Source organism: Talpa occidentalis, unplaced genomic scaffold, assembly GCF_014898055.3.
Source record: "Talpa occidentalis isolate TD23 unplaced genomic scaffold, MPIMG_talOcc4v2.1 talOcc4.3, whole genome shotgun sequence".
Lineage (NCBI taxonomy): Eukaryota > Metazoa > Chordata > Mammalia > Eulipotyphla > Talpidae > Talpa > Talpa occidentalis.
In genome coordinates, this window is record NW_023603184.1 from 56942629 (window position 1) to 56961479 (window position 18851).

The 18851-nt window shown below is 45.5% G+C and overlaps 1 protein-coding gene across 3 annotated transcripts in view; it reads right to left on the reverse strand.

The window, feature by feature from the left end:
* Window positions 1–9472: 9472 nt before the first annotated feature.
* The window catches only part of PLEKHB2 (pleckstrin homology domain containing B2), a 33598-nt gene continuing 24219 nt past the window's right edge, over window positions 9473–18851 (reverse strand). For 2 of the 3 annotated variants that reach the window (XM_037523157.2, XM_037523158.2), the window contains one exon: window positions 9474–13138. In XM_037523157.2, coding sequence (XP_037379054.1) covers window positions 13002–13138 — 137 coding nt within the window. In that variant the 3' untranslated portion in view covers window positions 9474–13001. Of the gene's footprint in view, window positions 13139–18851 lie in introns of all 3 variants that reach the window. The other variant, XM_037523159.2, reaches the window with a different exon arrangement.

Sequence of the window (18851 nt, forward strand, 5' to 3'; positions counted from 1 at the left end):
CAGGCATGGGTGGGACAGAGGCCACACAGGACGTGGTCCCGGAGGCCAGCCACTGTGGAAGCCACCAGTCCTCAAGGCTAGGTTAGGGGCGAGGGAAGGAAGCACCCAGACCCAGAAACAGCCCAGCACAAGGAGACAGGGAAGAGGAGCCCCGATGCTCTCCCCACAAAGAGCCCCATCTCCTGCTAGCGCCCACCCTCCCAGCCAAACCCAACAATAGGCAGGGCACCCCAGGGGCATGTGCTGTCACGCTCCCCAGCCCAGAGCCCAACAGAGAACGGGGAGAAGAAATCAAACTCGGGGGAGAAAACTGCCACGCAGCCAGCTCTGCGAAGGCCGCTACTCCGTGCCTCTCACCCCACGGACCTGACCACCAGAGTCCAGCCCACCAACCACAGGGCACCCAGAGGCAGCCCATGGGCGTATCCAGGGCCTCACCAAGACTGCCAAGTGGGGAGGGGTCTGGACAGGATGGCTCAATATGACAGCAAGTTTGGGGCATCAGCTTTGGCTCTACAGCTGCCACTGGAAAGACAACCTTGAGCAACTTATCTTTCTGTGCCTTGGTTTCCTCAGATAAAATGTGGTGCAACATTCCGGATCTTGCAAACAAACATGGCCCCGTGCTTCCTCCAGGTGCTTGGACCATGAGCCAGGAGAGACCGCGTCCCCCGGACTCCGATGGGAGGGTCAGCTGACTCGGCTTCTTGCCTGATCAGTCTCCGGTGGGCAGCAGCTGCTGTGCCCCAGTCCCAAGGCCCCGGGAACGCTGCTCTACACTTACCTCAAAGTGAGACACCGCAGGCCCCAGGGTGCTCCTCAGAAGCAAGCAGCACCCTCGCCTCTCACAACCCGCCTGGGAGGATCAGGGCCCCGAGGCTTCTCATCTCTGCCACGCAAATGTCCCCCGCTAGCCAGCCCCATGGAGAAACACCGATATCACAAAATCAGCCTGACCCAGACATGCAGCTCCCCTGGTGAGGGCAGCACTGAGCACAGCACCGAGCAGGGCAGGCCTCACCCGGGGGCTGCGCTCAGTCATTCAATCAACAACACTCATGCCCCCAAGGACCATGTGCCAGGCCTTTGAGGCAGGTGGCCGGCAGAGCATGAAACAGACAAAGCTGTCACAGAGTTCCCATCCTCGTGAGATGGGCAGGCAATGAGCCAGTAGTTTTACTTGTTAGAGCATCTCAAGTTCCAAGGGGGAAAGTGTTGCAGGGAAGGCAGGGTCAGGGAGGGGCCTCAACGCCATGCGTCATCAGGGCTTTCTGTGGACTCCTACCAGAGAAATCATCTTCTGCGGAAGTCCCATGTTTGGCTCAGGACACATGTCCCAGGTGCCGGCACACTGCCCTCCATAGCTTCAGATCAACTAACTAAAACAAAGCCTCGCCACACGCAACTGCCTGGCTGCCCCCTTAGACAAAGGCAGAGAAGGTGCCTTCTGACAAATCCTCTGCTCTGGTAGGACACTGAGGCAAGCCCAAGACCCAGCCATGCCCCTTCCTATTTGTAAATCAGCACCCACCTGCTGACAAATGCGCTGGAAAGGCATCATCAGGCCTGCCCACAGAGCTGATTTACTGTTTCAATTAATCTTGACTCTTCCACTTCCACAGTTTATGCGGCTGCTTTTTAAACAAGTCATCTTTAGGCTTAAATGAGCTCAAGTGTAAACATCCATTAATTTATCTGTTTTCACCGAAGATCATTTCCTATCCCTAAAGTGGTTCCCCTCAGTGGGCAAATATGTGGGGAAACAGGCCCTAATTGCCTGGCCAATGAGGGCATGCATCCAGCTATGTCTTGCCTGTTTTGAGAAGGTGTCATTTTAGTAAACAGGTAAAAGGAAATCAGATATTTCCTGCACACAGGAGAGTTCTAGTCTGGGCAGCCAAGAAGCAGGGCGGGAAGAGGCTGAGTGGACGGCCAGCAGCCCCCCCGATGGTCCACCTGCCTGTGCACTAAGCTCAGCTCAAGGAGACTTGTTTCATGTTCTTCAGGACAAGTATTTGAAATCCACACCTTAGCCACTTTTTATTTTTTTTTAAAGATTTTATTTATTTATTTATTTATACAAGCACTGGGTACAGTCAGAAGTGTAGGAAGGTGAGAGAATTCACCAGAACCAGAGCGGGGAGCAGAGCAGGCAGAAGGACCAAAGTACACTGCTGAGGGGAGCAGCGGGCGGCAGGAGAGGTCTGCGCGCCATGTGGGACATTAGCCCGGCGGCCGGGGATCAAACCAGCGCTGCAGAGACTGCGGGCAGCTTCACAGCCCAGCGCTCAACCGCTGCACCACCGGGGGGGTGGGGGGCCTTAACCACTTTTTAGATGGGAGGAAGGAGGCAATGAGTTCCATGTGGAGGACAGTCACACAACCTGTTTCGGGCTCCTGAGGACCTTTGCACTTTTGGACACTGGAAGAGAGAAGGCCCAGACACACTGCAGTCTCCCCAGATGGCTGAGTCCCTCCCTCCCACAGCCACCCCCATGCCTGCTGTCTCAGACTAGCATTTTTGCAGCAACACCTTAATTGGTCCCCTGGCCAGACCCCACAGCTTTTGGCCTATCCTTTGTCAACTTCTCCCCTCCCTCATCAACTTCTTTGCCTCAGGATAAAGTCCAACTTCTGATGGTTTTTCATGACCTTCCTGATCTTGCCTCTACTCTTAATCCCCAGCCCACCCTGAAATCCAGCCTCACCGAGGGGCCTACAGTCATGGGGACAATCCAGGCTTCCAGGCACCTTCAGGTCAAGGCAAAAGTGGAGAAAGCTTTCTCCATCTCCTCCTCCTGTGCCTCATAAACTTACACCCACACTCAAGATCTGATCTCAGGATGACATCTGGAGCAATCAGGCCTGAATCACCCTCTTCCAACTATCTCCTTGATCCTGGTGCTCCCCCTGGGTGCTCAGCATTCCCTTGGGCTAACCCATCAGAGCCTTCTACTACTGCACAGGAATATAGTTGCTTCTCTCTACCACCAGACTGTGAGTTCTTTTAACAGACAAAGCGCCTCCCTCACTTCACATCCCATGCTTGGTCAAGGTAGGCAGCACGCCGGACTCCTGTGTGAAGGAAGGGCTGGTGGTGGGTAGGTGGGTGGGTGGATGGATGGATGGATGGATGGATAATATTTTATAAATTACGAATGCTTAAAAAGATATGCCTGCTTTTAAGAAACCAAGTCTTTGGCTTTCCAGGACCCAAAATTGAAACAATTTTATGCATATATTGAGATAAATTAGTTCCTATTGAAGTCAACTCTGCCACTGACTTGCTGGTTGATCTTGGGCAAGTCTCCTCTCCATGGACTCAGTTCCCTCACATGAGTAGAATGCACTGATTTCCATTTAAATTTGTAACTAGATTCATAAGAAATAAAGAAAAAGCTTCACATGCCAGAAATAAAGGAAGGATTAAAATCCATACCTGGACGTAATCAAACTGATTGCCCAGGTAGTGGCCTGGGAGGTTTAGGATCATTGATTAGAGGCTTAAACGTTAATGTCTACACATGACTCAAGAACATGAAGATGACATAAGTTTTTTTTTTAAGTATAGAGTTTAGAAAAGCATGCAAACAACTTCCTGGAATGAAAAATACATTAAATCACATTATAAAATCACATTATAAAATCCATGAAGACAGGTTCAATAACAAAATAGGTGAAGAGATAAACAGCAAACTGGAAGACCTGAGAAAGTTGATCAAAATGAAGGTCAAAAGATGACAAGCATGAAAAAGAATAAGAAATGTGGAGAATGTGAGGATCAAGTACCCACTTAATACAAGTTGCAGGAGAAAATACACAGAATAAATGAAGGAAAGGCAATTTTTGAAAAGGGCTGAGGATTATTTTTTAGAAATAAATGGATCTTGAGATTCATAAAAATTACAGTTGTAAGTATGATAAACATATCTAAACTAGATGGTGCAGTGAAATTGATAAACAACAAAGACACATAAAAGCAACTAGAGAGAAAAGACAAGTTACTAACAAAATGCACAGAAATTGACGGCAAACCTCAAAGCAAAATTGCGGACAGAACACTGTGAAATATCTCAAATGCTTACCTAATAATAATAAAAATTACTTTCATTATCATCCTAGTATTCTTCTAGGCTGAGTTAACTGATCATCCAAGACTGATAGAAAAATAAAAATATTTGGAAGCAAAAACCAAGAGAGCGCACCACTCACATACCAAGTGTAAACGATGACTAAAAGAAGTTGCACATGGAAAAAAAGTGTTAAATGTAACTTTAAAGTTGAAAATGACGTTTAAATCTGAAAGGATACTTCAATCCTTTTGAGGAGTTTAGGCATAACTGTACATAAATAAACCTACATACATACATACACACATACTTTTAATATACATATATACAGATTTAGGTCGAATTGAAACTTGGTGAGGTGAAATTGTTATTAAAATTTTAAAAATAAGTAAAATGTTTCAAACCATTAATTTGTCGAAAATTAACTGTAACACATAACTATTGTTCATACTGCACTATTTACTGTTTCCAAGTTATGTGTCCCCAGGACCACCTAAGGTCACCCTGGCACCACCCCAGTCTCCAGTTCCCACCCACCCACCCTGTTCTGCATCCTGCCCTGCTCATCAGTCCCCATGAACAGGTTCCCTGTCTAGAAGCCCAGAACACCCCACCCCACCAGTCAAGTGCCCACAGAGTCAGGGGGGTTGCTGATTCCTCATGGACTCCACCTGGCAGTGACCTTGCCTGCTCCGCCCCAGCCCTGGGACCTGGCACGAAGCAGGACACAGACCTGTGCTGAGCGCGTGGGTGGGCTCTGGCCTGGAGCCACGAGCAGGGCTTGCATGGGTCAAGCGCGGCAGGGACTGCAGCACAGCCTGGCGGTGGGTGTTCCAGAGGACACGCCTGGCTGCCTGCCAGTTTTGTGGAGGGAGGAGCAAAGCTGACCAGGGCCAGGACAGGCAGCCCAGGGTGCACCTGGCAGAAGAGGTAGGAGGGCACGAGAGCACAGTCTGGATGGCAGGAAGCTGGAGCAGGAAGGGACAGAGACAATGGCCTGCCTTTACCCTCCTGTCTACAGGGGTACGTTTAAGATAAAAGAGATATTCAAGTCACTTTGGGGCCTTATATCTTCCCAACACTGACAGCTCTGACTGAACCAGCTCTGGTGAGATCACAGAGCAGCTTTGAACTTATGAACACTGCTTCGCCTTAATCAGTAAACTAAGTTTTACTCCTTTAGCTATCTGAAAATGGAAGAAATTAACTAGATGTTTTCTTTCCTTTGTTAAGAAAAAATAATTATATATTCTTTCCCTGCATGTAACTTATCTGTGTAAACTGAGGCCCAAAACTCTGGGGTTTGGGTCCTCAGGTGAGTGCTGAGAAACTTCTTTAATAAATCTTTTATTGAACTTTGAATTCACTTCACAGCAGTGGTTATTTTAGTCCACAAGGGGAAGGCGGATTTCTCCCTTTTTCCTCACCTCCCCCACACCCCCTCTGAGGGCACAGGATACTGGGGGTAGCCTGGCCCCCACCATGCAGGTCCTACAGATGTGTCAGTTGGGAAGGGACAGGGAACACACCCCATCCTGAGGCTCATGGGTGACCTTCAGCATGCCCCTACTCATCTAGGGCTTTTGCTGGGTCCTGAAAGGCCAGGGCAGACGGGGGATTGTGAGACATGGAGCAGGTACCACAACCCAGGCAGTGGCCAGGGAACAGAAACAGGGCGCCCAGGCTTTTGCGCTGACCTGGAGTGCCCTGGGAGAAGGGGCAGAGACGGGCTGGCTGCAGCAGGGGCAGGGAGCAGGGACATTCCTAGGGCAGCTCTGACACCCAGTGGCAACTCTCAGAAGCTGCCACTCAGGAGGTGAGTTACTCCCCAGAGGGCTGGGGCTGTAGATCAGAGACAGAGAAAGAGAGGAAGATGGAGTGTTAAAGCGTAAGGAGCCAGGGACAGGGACAATGGGAGAGAGAGGATGCGAGAAGAGGAAAGGAGACTATTCTAGACTTTAACCTTAGGACTGAGTTGCTGATTCGCACAGTCTGGGCTGGGCCAGAGAATCCACCTTTCTCTAAGCTCCTGGGCTGCTGGCAGTCTCGCCCCCACTCGGGAGAAGACAGGAGTGGAGGACTGTCTATGCTCCGGCCTGTGTCTGCTGGCGGCACTGGCATTATTACACCCACCAGGCAGCTGAGACTCGGTGAGGGCCACGGGCATTTTCCCATAGTCCTCCCTGTGGTTCCCTGTAGAGCCTTCCCTGCAGCTCCCTCCTAAACTTCCCCTCCAGGTGGGAACTGTGGTGAACAGTCTCTATAGGTAGCCTCATGGGGACACCTCCCCTCAGGGACACAAGGCCTCAATCCTCCAGCCTTCCATGTCTTTGAGGCCCTCTCATGGTCTTCAACCAATCACCGCTGTGACAGGTAGGCCCTGCCTTAGAGGCTGCTGAGGAGCACCTCGGCTCACTGCCCACTGCGAAACAACCCTGTTTGAGAAATGTCATCCTGATGACAGAGCTGCAACCATCCTGTGGCCCAGAGAGAAGTGTGTTCAACCTGACTTCCCACTTGACAGGCAGAAAAATGGCCAAGGAGAGCCCGCAAAGCTAGTGTCTGGCCCCTGCCTCACCTCCCACCTGTGCTGAGCTGTCAACAGGCACAGAACAGGACAGCAGGGCTTGGGGAAGCCAGGATCAGCGAAGTCCAGGCTGAACAGAACCCCTTGAAGGATGGTGGAAAGACTCCAGCCCGCTCTTAGCACCTGGGAGTCCCAGGAATATGCATTTCTCATCAGCACCCAGCACCAGAGTTCAGACCTCAATGTTCTCAAGTCAAAGCAGGCCACCCACACCCCCCCAGGGAGGCTGAAGTCCATCCCTCCAGCAGGCGAGGCATCACAGCAATGGGGAGAAGGTACAGCCATTGCGCAGGGGAGTGGCTCAGTCAGGCACACTCATATAACCTCACATGCTCAGTAAATATTTGATGGCATGAATGATTTTAATATATTAAAGAACAAAAGGAAGAGATGACGATATCCCTTCATGGAATGAAATATCCTTTTCTAGGTCCAAACCCACCCATTGGTTGGTAAGTAGGGAAGAAAGGATTCAGTAACAAAACCTTTGACCATATGACAATTGCGTTGTGCACAACTTCTGTGTAATTTGCAATGACCAACTTTATTAACCAATAAATATTGGTTAATGTTTAACCAGTATTAACATAAACCTGATGTCCTCTGGGTATTTCGAGAAGCTGATGGTCACTACCTCCCATTCCTGTGCGTTCACCAACAGTCATGGCCAGGGCAGCTCTCGAGTTCTGATGCCATTCCCCAGCAGGAAGCCAGGTCACGTAACTGGCTCTCACCGCTGGAATGTAAGCAGAAGTCTGAGCACCACCATCCAGTGTGGGTGTCCTCCCAGTTTTCTCTTCCAGCAGGATACCAAGGTCCCCAGGGAGGCCTCTATAGCTATTTGCTGAAAACAGCTGTGGCCCTGAATGACCGCGTGCAGAAGCCTCCCCTTGATGGGCAGCACAGTGGACCAGGACTGAAAAAGGAAGCATTTGTGTCCAGCCTCTGAGGTCTGAGGCAGCTCACATCAGCCCTGGGCCTGCAGTGACCTCTGGTTCCACGGGAAGGTGTTAGTGTGGTCCTAGAGGCACAGACCAAGGAAGGCTTGAGGTAGTTCTGCTCCAGGGAACTTTGGCACCCAGTCCCAGACCTTCAAGAACTCAACGCTAGGATGAGTAAATTTTATACCATATGCTTCACTATGGTATTGTTCGCAAAAGCCAAAGGATACCATACAAATCATGGGGCAAATGAAATGAATGGTGAGATCCTTTATGTGCTAATATGGGGACATTTGAGTAGGGGAAAAAAGCAGGAATAGGACAAGAAACATCGGTAGTTTTCAAGTTATGATGGAAGGACCCCTCACGGTGCCCAAGATCCTTCAGGGGTTTTGCTAGGATCTTCCCTACCCAGCTACACACCTACACGAGGTATCCTTTTCTTCCAGACTTCAAACAAAAAAAATTACCACAGACTGCGAAGCAGATAGGAAAACTAGCTGTCTTCTGTGAAGCCAGAAGTCAGTTTTTCAAATAGGAAGTATTTTCTAATTGTTTTGAAAAATAGTTTTTAGAAAATGTTTTTTAAATGGGTTACTCTTTTTCCTTTTATTTTTGAAATTTCTAAATTTTATTTTCTAATGATATGGTAAAGACTAATATATGCAGAACCCCCACATTATAAAAGCTCTTCGGAGACCTCAAAAGTTTGATAGTGTAAATAGGCCCTGAGACAGACCAAAGTTTGAAGACAATTGGGGTATAGAGTATACCCTTTTGTGTGAAAAAAGAAGAAAAATAAGTCTTTGTGCTACTTATACATGCACAGGAAACTCATGAAGGATAAATAAGCTAGTATTAGTGATTAAGGTAGTTAAGTGAGCAGATAACCTTTTACTGAATCTTTTTCTAACTTTTGTAGTTATGTATTACGTATAACCTAGTCAATAAATTAAATTGAAAAGTAAATGCCAGAGGGCCTCCCTGGTAGTGCAGGGGTTGGAGTCTCAGCACAATCAGCAGCCGCTGCGGCCTGGGTTCCATCCCCAGCCTGGGGGCTACCCACATGGCGCAGCAGACCTCTCCTGACTCCCCACTGCTTCCCTCAGCAGTGTATTTCAGTGGATCTGCCTGTTCTGCTCCCCACTCCCTCTCTCTGGTGAATCCTTTACACCACCCCCAACTTATGGCCTGCACCCCAGTTCGTGTATGCATAAATAAAATAAATCTTTAAAAATAATAAACAAAAGCAAGAGACGGCAAGGAAAGTTAGCCCAAGGGAGATGGCGATGTCAGTCTAGAAAGGGAGAGGGCTGCAGAGTCCGCCTGTGAAGTGTCTGCCCGCCCCCACACCCAGAAATCATCTCAAGGAAAACCCTAGATTCTTCTTTAAAGAAATGAAACCAAGAAGCGAGAGCTGCTAGCCATGAGACTCCTCATCTTACATCACAGCAGGAAACCCACACATCACCATTTAATAAAACTGCAGCAGGACAGACAAAAACTGAACCAGAGGAAACCATGGTAGTCGTGGTAATTCAGGAAATAGAAGAAAATTAAAATAATTTTTAAAAACATGGGCCTCCCCAGTGGTGCAGCGGTTGAGCGCTGGGTTACGAAGCTGCCCGCAGCCTCTGCAGCACCGGTTCGATCCCCGGCTGTTCCCCAGCCACCGGAGGAGGGTCCCACATGGCGTGCGGGCCTCTCCTGCCGCCCGCTGCTCCCCTTAGCAGTGTACTTTGTCACTCTGTCTGTTCTGTTTCCAGCTCTGGCTCTGGTGAATTCTCTCACCCTCCCGTGCTTCTGTCTGTACCCAGTGCTTGTATAAATAAATAAACAAATCTTTAAAAAAAAGTTTTTTTTTTTAAAACATTGAGTCAGGTACCCCAAGACACTGGAAGTTACTGACCAATCAAGTTGATTGGGTCAAATAAGTTACAGTCAGTTTCCTAATAATGATCTTAAAAGTCTGACTACAAATGACATCCATACATTCTTATGGGAATTATATGCACATGGTAAAGAAGAAAAAGGTTTTTCAATATCAGATATGAACCTGTTTCAGTTTCCACCTGCATGGTCCTGAGAAAAGCATGTAACTTCGGAGACTCCAGCATCCAGCCAGCAACACCTGGACACCCACCTGACAGAGCTATTGTAAGAATCTAGTGATTTTTCTGATGTGACCACGTCTTGACTGAGCAGTGAGGGATGCTCAATTGCACCCATTCTTACTGCTCAGGACAAAGCAGGAAAATATAACAGATAACATAATATGACAATATAACAGATAGCAGAAGTCACAGTAAAATAAGCTTTAAGGTTAACAATCATTTAATGAATTAACATTTTCATGTATAAATGCGTAATTTGCAATTACGGGGAAAAATAGATTGTGTGGACACAACAGGATACTTGACAGGGAAGCATCAGGAAAAAACTCAGCTCTAGGAGGAAAACGTGGACTGTATTCCACGCCTGTCTCTACATAAATTCAAGGAGAAAGATTATACAGGATCACAACTGATGTGGAAAATAAACCTGGGTCAGTCTTTGTCAAGTGCAGAACTTCTTATAATCCAGACCTTGGGCTCTGGGCTGGCCTTCTGACCAACGATCATCTGAAACAGCCACTGGTGTCCCCACTCCCTTGATTATCTGGGTAAACCCTAAAAAATTTTCTTCTATTCCTGCAGGAATAAAGAACAGAGCTCAAAAACAAAAAACACAGATCACCATGTGCACAATAACAGTGGTCAACTTCTTCCAGGCACATTATCTAGAGGTACACATCAAGTATAGTGCTTTCTCCATCGTAGACAAGTTCCTTCCAACTCAGCTAACCTCTTGGGTCAGGACTGCCTAAGTGAGGCTGTCCAAGGGTTGATATCTCCAGGAACTGGGTCCAGGGAAACGAAGCCCATCTTTCTCATTACTCCATGTAATCCTCAGTCCATCTTACAGCAGTGCACATTTCATATCAGGATCAAGTTGCCGGTGAATCTCCAAGCTCCGCTATGGTTTGCCCACAGGACTCTCCCCTCTCACTCCTCCCCCGTCCACCCCTCCCCGGACTGGGGACAGGGCCAAGCTTCCAGTGACAGCTCTCCCTTTCAGCCGGAGAGCAGCTGGGGGGAACACAGGAAAACTGTTCACTTCAAGGGCATCTCAGTGACGTATCTCAACACTCTATATTCCAATAAACCCACATTCAAAATTATACCTCAGCGCAACATTAAAAATTGTGTTTAATATTTTGTTAAGTAAAGCATACACAGCTTTAATAATAATTACCATCTGAACAAAGCCAGTCTTATTATTCTTATTACACAGAATGTAAAACCCTAAGAGCAACATTTTTAAGCATCAAAGCCAATGTTGGCATGTATCACCCCATCTGACAATTTTCCACCATGTCAAGCATCCAGAGATGGCAATAACGTGTATCTCTTTTCAACTGGAGACACACACTCCATGGCCAGCAAGTCCACTGGAACTGGCTGGGCAAACAGACCTGTGGACACTAGCAGGGTCATCCAATACTGGGATTCCTGGCACTGGCCTCAGAGATGGAGACAGCTGACCAGCAAAACACGAGTCTGTGCGTAACCACCACAGAGGGTAACAAAACTGGCGCTGCTGCTCTCTGCCTGTCACTATACAGGTGCCTCTCTTTTTCTTTCTCCTTTTCCTAATAAATCTGTCCTTTTAAAAGGTTAAAAAAAAATCTGTACTACTTGGAGTGTGTTTTATGAAAACAGGGCCACACAGCAAATAGGGCATGGAACTTCACTGTGCTTAACTGCCAATGTCAAAGTATATTCTTTTAAAGTGTGCAGGACAAAAAAGAGGAATAATTAGGAGCTTAAAAAATTCACATGGATAAAGAATTAAGAAAGGCAGGACAGTGGGGTTCTAGAGCTTCACACAGAGCTGGGTCACAAATTAAATAGTTTAAGCTTCTCTGTGACATCTGGGTCAAGAATAAAAACAAGACTGGTCAGGCTGAGTGCTATCTGAAGCATGCCATGCCTGCTCTTAGGCCTCATTTCCCAACTATTGGCAAGCCCCTCTCACAGCCATGGATCCCAGTGCACAGCCCCTCTCCTCCCTCGGGGTGCCACACACTCCAGCCCTCCAGAGGTCACAGCACCCATATCCCACATAGGACAGAGCTCCTGCTTCAGAAGACCAGAGAAGAGTATCCTCTGTATGTGCGATCCCAGCAAGCCTCAAACACAACACTGTGGCTACGGCTCTCGCTTTTTCAATATCACTTTCTAGAAAGTAGAAAAATAGCTCTAAATAGTCTTAGGTGGCAATAAACCCACTCAGAGTGGGCACTAAAAATATGTTTCTGAATAAAGTAAATCTACCTCCACAGACTTGTCAGTAATTGTTTTTGCCTTAAGTTTAAAGGATGAAGTCCTGAAACTTTGAGGTTCAAAAAAAAATTTTCAATATACATTTGCTATAAGCTTATGTCACCCCTCCTGCAGCACATCTGCCTTTATATCCTGAGGTGGTTTTCTCCTCAGTGTCTATCAGTATTTTTTTAGGTACCTAGACATTTGCAAAAAAAAACCCACATAACTTTGAGGTTCAAAGAAATTCCTTAATTTGTGATGTTTTCCAAGGACTGCTACCATAAACAATCAAGAAGACAAAGGCCAAGCTTCAGGCAGCTCTTTCTGCCCGCCTGTGCCTGGGAAAGTAACTTTCGCTCCCTTCTTGTCTTCTACTAAACCTAACCTTTTTGGATATTAAAAAAAGAAAGAAAAAGAACAAGCTTCAGTGTAAAGGGGGAGGAATGCCCTCCACCATCATCCTGGGCAGCCAGCCTTGCTGGAGACCTGTAAGGCCTGGAGGCGGAGAAAGGAGGAACTGGAGCGGGGGAGGGGGACGGACCATGCCACTGCCTTGAGGAAGTTCCCCTGTAGCTCACCAGCCTAGGATTCCTAAAGCAAATACAGGCAGCTCTGGTCTAAGGTTTGGACGTTTTCCAGTAACCGAAAGAAGGTGCCACAATCACTCACACATACATGACCATATTTACTAGCATAGAGCTAAAATAACTTATTCCTTAAACACTACACCTAATTCGAAGAATATGCCTTTCTGAACAGGGATGTTCATGTCCAAGTAAGCAAGGTATTCTGAGAGTTCCATAAAGGGAATTCTGGAAATGAGCCAGTGCCCTCAAAGAGTTCATAGATCAATATTAGCTAAACAGCAGTCTAAAATCATCTCTGTGGTACTAATGTGGATTAGATATGATGTCACTATGATCAAAAGAACTGTTAAAACTATTATTTAATACATTTATAACAAACAAAAATGCCCTGCAAATTATATTATTGCACACAGGTGTAAGAAGCTATGCATATCTAGACTCCAAGGACTCTAAAAGACCCAGAATAGAGACCCTAAGGCCATTCCCGTGGCTGCTCCCGCCAGCATGCCCAGCGCCAGATCACTGTCATTGTCTCGATACCGCTCACGAATGATGACTTGGTTGGCAGGCTGCTGTCCATAAAGTCCTGAAAAAGAAGGAAGAAATATACTTGTGAGGAACAGTCTATAAATTCCAACACTCAAAAAGAGGGTTCAGGGCCTCCCTGGTGGTGCAAGGAGTTAAGCAACGCCTATGAAGTAATCTGCAGCCTCTGCAGCATGAGTTCGATGCCTGGCCAGGCAGAGAGGAACCCACATGGCAAAGCTGACCTCTCCTGTCTGCCCGTTGCTCCCCTTAGCAGTGTATTTCAGTCAGTCTGCCTGTTCTGCTCCCCGCTCTGTCACTGGTGAATCCTCTCACCCCCCGCATCTCCGGCCTGTGCCCCAGCTCTTGTATGCATAAATAAATAAATCTTAAAAAAAAAAAGAGGGTTCACTCAGCTAGTTAGTTACTTCTCCAAGTACATTCGTCCTTCCACGGGCCACCTTCCCACAGAGAGCGGCTGGGTGACTGCAGTTAGTGGGCCCAGCTCTCTTCTACCACAGGTTAGGGCAACTGGACTAGCCCAGGAAGGAGGACACCTCCAATTGTAAAACCACATTAAGAGAAAATCAGGATTCTCAGCTTTCCACAGTCCTAAATGCCAAACACTATAAAAAGCAGAATCCCAATGAAACTGCAAAGTCCAGTCTCCGAAGCCACATCAGCCCTCCACACGGTACCTGCTCGGATGACAGGCAGATGGGGGAGAACAGGGAAGACACACAGAGCCTATAGACAGTGGGAGAGTCAAAAAACTGAAAGTGAAAATTTAAACAGTAATTAGTTTAAGTCGGCTCAAAGCTTGCTCTTCCTTTTTAATCACGTCTTATGAGGAAAAATACTGTATTAGAGGAAAATAATTCTAAAAAGCAAACTAAACAGTTTATATTTACTTTGAATGGTAAATGTTTACCACTAAAAATACATTACTTGTTCTGTACTTCACAGCTATATTGTCTAGTAGCTAAATAGCTTTAAAATTGCTCACATATTCATAGTTGCCTTTCCTCAAACCACTATTCTTTTAACAGTTCAGCCCTAGAAGAGCTAGAAACTACTGCTACAGAGTGTGTTGATGTGGATGCGAGCTAACCCGAAACCCACACTGATAATGAACCATTTATAAGTGTTCACCATTCTAAGCAAGCCCCACAACAATAGCTTATTACTATACTAAGCAATAGTTTATTATAACCCCCCAATTTACAGACAGATAAAACTGAGGCACACAGGAGTGAAGGGTATGAGGGTGTACCAACCTAATACTACAGTCTGAGCTCAAACACAAAAAAAGAGAAAAAATGGAAAGCCACATAGCAGCATGAGACGGTCATAAACCTAAGGGCAGCACAGGTCACAGCATGAGAAGCAAATGACTTTTTTTTTTTTTTTAAAGATTTATTTTATTTATTTATACAAGCACTGGGTACAGTCAGAAGCGCGGGAGGGTGAGAGAATTCACCAGAGCCAGAGCGGGGAACAGAACAGGCAGACTGACAAAGTACACTGCTGAGGGGAGCAGCGGGCAGCAGGAGAGGTCTGCACGCCATGTGGGACCCTCGCCCAGCGGCCGGGGATCTAACCGGCGCTGCAGAGGCTGCGGGTAGCTTCGCAACCCAGCGCTCAAACTCTGTGCCACGCTCAACCTCTGTGCCACGCTCAACCGCTGCGCCTCGCTGCGCCACCACCACCAGGGAGGCTAGCTTGCTGTGCCACCGGCCACCGGGGAGGCCTGAGAAGCAAATGACTTTTAATACAATGTTTCCCTTTCAAAACTGGTAAACTGTGGCAATCACTTTCATAGTGTTAAAATTTAGTATTTTTCAATAAAGCAACTCCCAGTAGTAAAAGATAATACAGCAGGAACCTGTAAGCTCTCCTAACTAAAAGCTCCCCTGGAAAACTGAAACCTGTAGTCCCATGCAAGGTTCCCCTTGCCACAGGACCAGGGCTGCTCCCCAGCATCTGGAGCCAAGTCCTTACCAAACTTACCTGGGGATACTTCCAAGTTGGACCTATTTTAATTACCTAATTTAACTAAGCTTTACATAAATAATCAAAATGTAAATTGGAAAAAGGGCAGATACTGTTTTCTGTGATAATTAAGTCAAGACACTTTAGGAGAACTAAATAAAGGCAGGTAATTTTTATTAATTACTATCAAACCAAGGAATTGAGTAACTTATAAAAGTTGGGGAGAGAGAGCCCAGATTCACAGAATCTGAGGGTCTGCTCTGAGACTTGCCTCTGGAAACCAGGAGCCATGCTATATCAAGAGGATGCTCTCTACAGGGAGAAAGAGGAGGCTTGAATCAAGGAAACCAACATGAAGACCTTGGGCCCACGTTGAAAGACTGCTAAACAAATGGCCACTACCGTGGGTAAAACAAAGTAATGTGTACACAGGGCCTCCCTGGTGGCGCAAGGGGTTAACACGCAACCTATGAAGCTGTCCGCAGCCACTGCAGCTGGAGTTCGATCCCCAGCCAGGGAGCTGCCCACATGGTGCAGCAGACCTCTCCTGACTCGCCCACTGCTCCCCTCAGCAGTGTTTCAATGAATCCACCTGTTCTGCTCCCTACTCTCTCTGGTGAATCCTCTCACCCCCCCACACCTCTGGCCTGTACCCCAGTTCTTGTATGCATAAATAAATAAATCTTTAAAAAAAAATGTGTATACAGCACACTTGATACTTTTTAAATTGGCTGACTCACCACTGTTCCTATCACATTAAAGAAAAGGTCTTTAGTCAGCTCTATGCATAAAAGGGTCTCTGTGGACACTAGAAGGCAAAATGTCATGAAGTCAGCAAAGCACTGTGGTGTCTTGGAAAGAATGAAGAGGTATCTGACTGTGGTATCATGTCATGTTGCTGTGGGGTGACCACCAATCAACTCGGCCCTCCCACAGCAAGTACAACTGCCGGTTGAATCCATAAGAATTTAACTCAGCCCTTGATATCAAGTATTCTGAGGCTGCTGGTAAGATGACTAAGGTTTGTTTTGTTTTGTTCTTTTGAAGAAAGTCAAGGGCAAGGAATGAATCCAATTGACAGAGATTCCCTTTACAAGAACTTTTGCAAAAGCACCGCTATCTCATTTAATAAAAAAACAGCTAGTATTAACCCAGTCTGTGACATGGGGGCTGAATAAGAGGCTGGCTTTCAGGGAACGAATAAGGCTAAGGTTTTAAAACCCACCACCACCATCAGGAACCCAAGATAAATGGGCAAAGGAAAATAATTCTTACAAAGGGAATTCTAATTTGTAAACAATTACACAATGTTAATCTTTGCCCGTAAACATAGAAATGTAAACTTGAACAACTTGATGATTCCACTTCAGACAAATTAGGTTATCAAAATTTTTAGAGCATAACAACAGGCAATCTTTATGTGGCTACAAAGAAATCAGTAGTATATCATTAACTGTTACTGCATTATAAATTGGTAAACTGTTCTAGAATCAACTTGATAAATGGTATCAAGACACCATGATACTGTCAGATGAAATGATATAAAATCTGGATATCCCTCAAAATACTACTATTCAGCAATCAAAAAAAGATAAACTAATGCCATTCGCAGCAACATGGATGGAACTAGGAGGGATTATGCTCAGAAATAAGTCAGAAGGAAAAAGAAAAATATCGGAGGAATATAGAGAAACCAAACAAGGGAACAAGGGAAAAAGTAATAATAAAAAATAAAACAAAAATAAACAGGCAACTATAAATCCTAGAGACATTCTGCAGTGGGGGGAGAGGGAGAGGGATCAAAACAAGGGACTATGGTGATGGTGCACAGGTAAAGTGGTGGTAGAAATTCTATGGGGACTACACCGGAGAAAAGAAAGCAACATTGTATAAAATTGAACTATGTAAAAGATACATAAATTATTAAAAAAATAATCCAGAGGTGGGATGAAGAGGTGAGATAAAACAAAATTAGCCCCATTATATGATAATTACTGAAGCTAGTAATGGGCATATGACAGTTCATTCTACTATAATCCCTACTTCTGTATTTTTGAAAACACAATTGTTTAATGTTCAAAAGAAACCACAATGTCTATGCCATTCAATATATTAATTTAATATACAGAAATCAGAAATGTTTATAAGACATTTTACAGGAATAAAAAAATTAACTAGAGATATTCAAAGCAGTATCTATGATAGCAAAAAGAGAAAAGTAGCCAATACTAGAAGGCTTAACCAATAAAATATATCTTCCAATACATTACTATGTAATCATTAAAAATATCACTAAATACTTATGAAGATCATGCAGCACTCTGGAACAAATGTATACAATTTTAAAATGAGAATACAAATGCAAAAAATTAAGATTGCAAAGATGAAAATTTTATGTTATATATGGAGAAGTAATTAAAGCAAAGAGTTGCTACATTTAGTGCAATTAGAGTATTTCATTTTTTAGCGTCATCATTTCATTGGTTTTCAACTTGACATGAAAAATAGCTAAGCAGGCAGAAGAATCCTTCATAGCCATTGCTAATTGAGTGACCTTCATCAGATTCCAGAATAGATGAGTAGTAGAACTCTCTCTCATAACAGATGCTAATCTATAACAAAGTCAACCGCTTATTAGAAGGATGCGTTCACTCTGGGGCTGGCCAAATCCAGAGGACCTATGGCAGCCTCCCTGCCTTTCTGCCTTTCTGCCTTTCTGGTAAGAGATACAGTCCCTTCAGAGTCTCCTCTGAATCTGCTTTCCAGTTTACTTATCAACTAGTTCATTACCCTGTGTGACTATCTGACATGCGACACCCACTATACCCTGCCCCTGCCAGTCCTCACCTGCTCACAACCTGGCTCTTCAATCCATCAGTCACACCTCTCTGGTCCCACTCATCCTGGCTACCGGGTCTAGTTCCATGGCCAGCCTTCTACACACCCACCCTGCAAACGTCCCCTGCACAAGTAGCAGCCAGGACTTCATGCTGCCTACACAGGCCAGTGCCCTCATACCTACAATTTGTTTCAGGTAAGGTGAAGAATGGAAAGAAGTACACCAAAAGCCCAGAATAAATATAAGCCCCTTGCAGGCCTCTACTTCACCTGGAAATGAAACACTACCTCAGAAGGGATAATTTTCTAAGGATATTATGAGAGAAAAAAAAAAAAAAAAACAGGATAAAGATTACCTCTTATCTCTTAAAATGGGTCTTAATTAGCTTGCCTTCTTTACATTTATAAACTAGTTCCATTTTTATTGGAATGACTGATGCTTCAAAGTTTGACAAATATAAGGGACTATCAAAAGGCTTGATCATGCTGACACCATTTGGTCAAACAGCAGACTTTAAGATTTTCATCACTATATATCTTATTTTTACAACTTTCATAAATTCTCACAACTCCCATGATTTTTTCTCTTCTCTAATCTGATCACTTTGGTCTTGGCCCTCCCATAGGCTCTCATCTATTTCTGCCTTCCTTGTCCCATGTCCCCAGTCTTTTAAGTGGTCTTAATGGCTTCAAGTGGTTTAAAAAGAAAATAACTGCCATGGACCCAGACTTCACAACTAGAGACTACAGGCTCTAGTTCCATGGAAGTAGATCAGAAACTCTCAGCTTTGTAATAGTGAACACTGACAAATGCTCAAACATCATAAACTGGAAAAGCATTCAAATCCTCAGCAGCTCTCCTCCCAAGACTGCCCACCCATGTCTATCTCAGGTATCTCAGTTTTAACAAACCTGTCCCGTCCAGCTCTCTGACTATGCTGGTG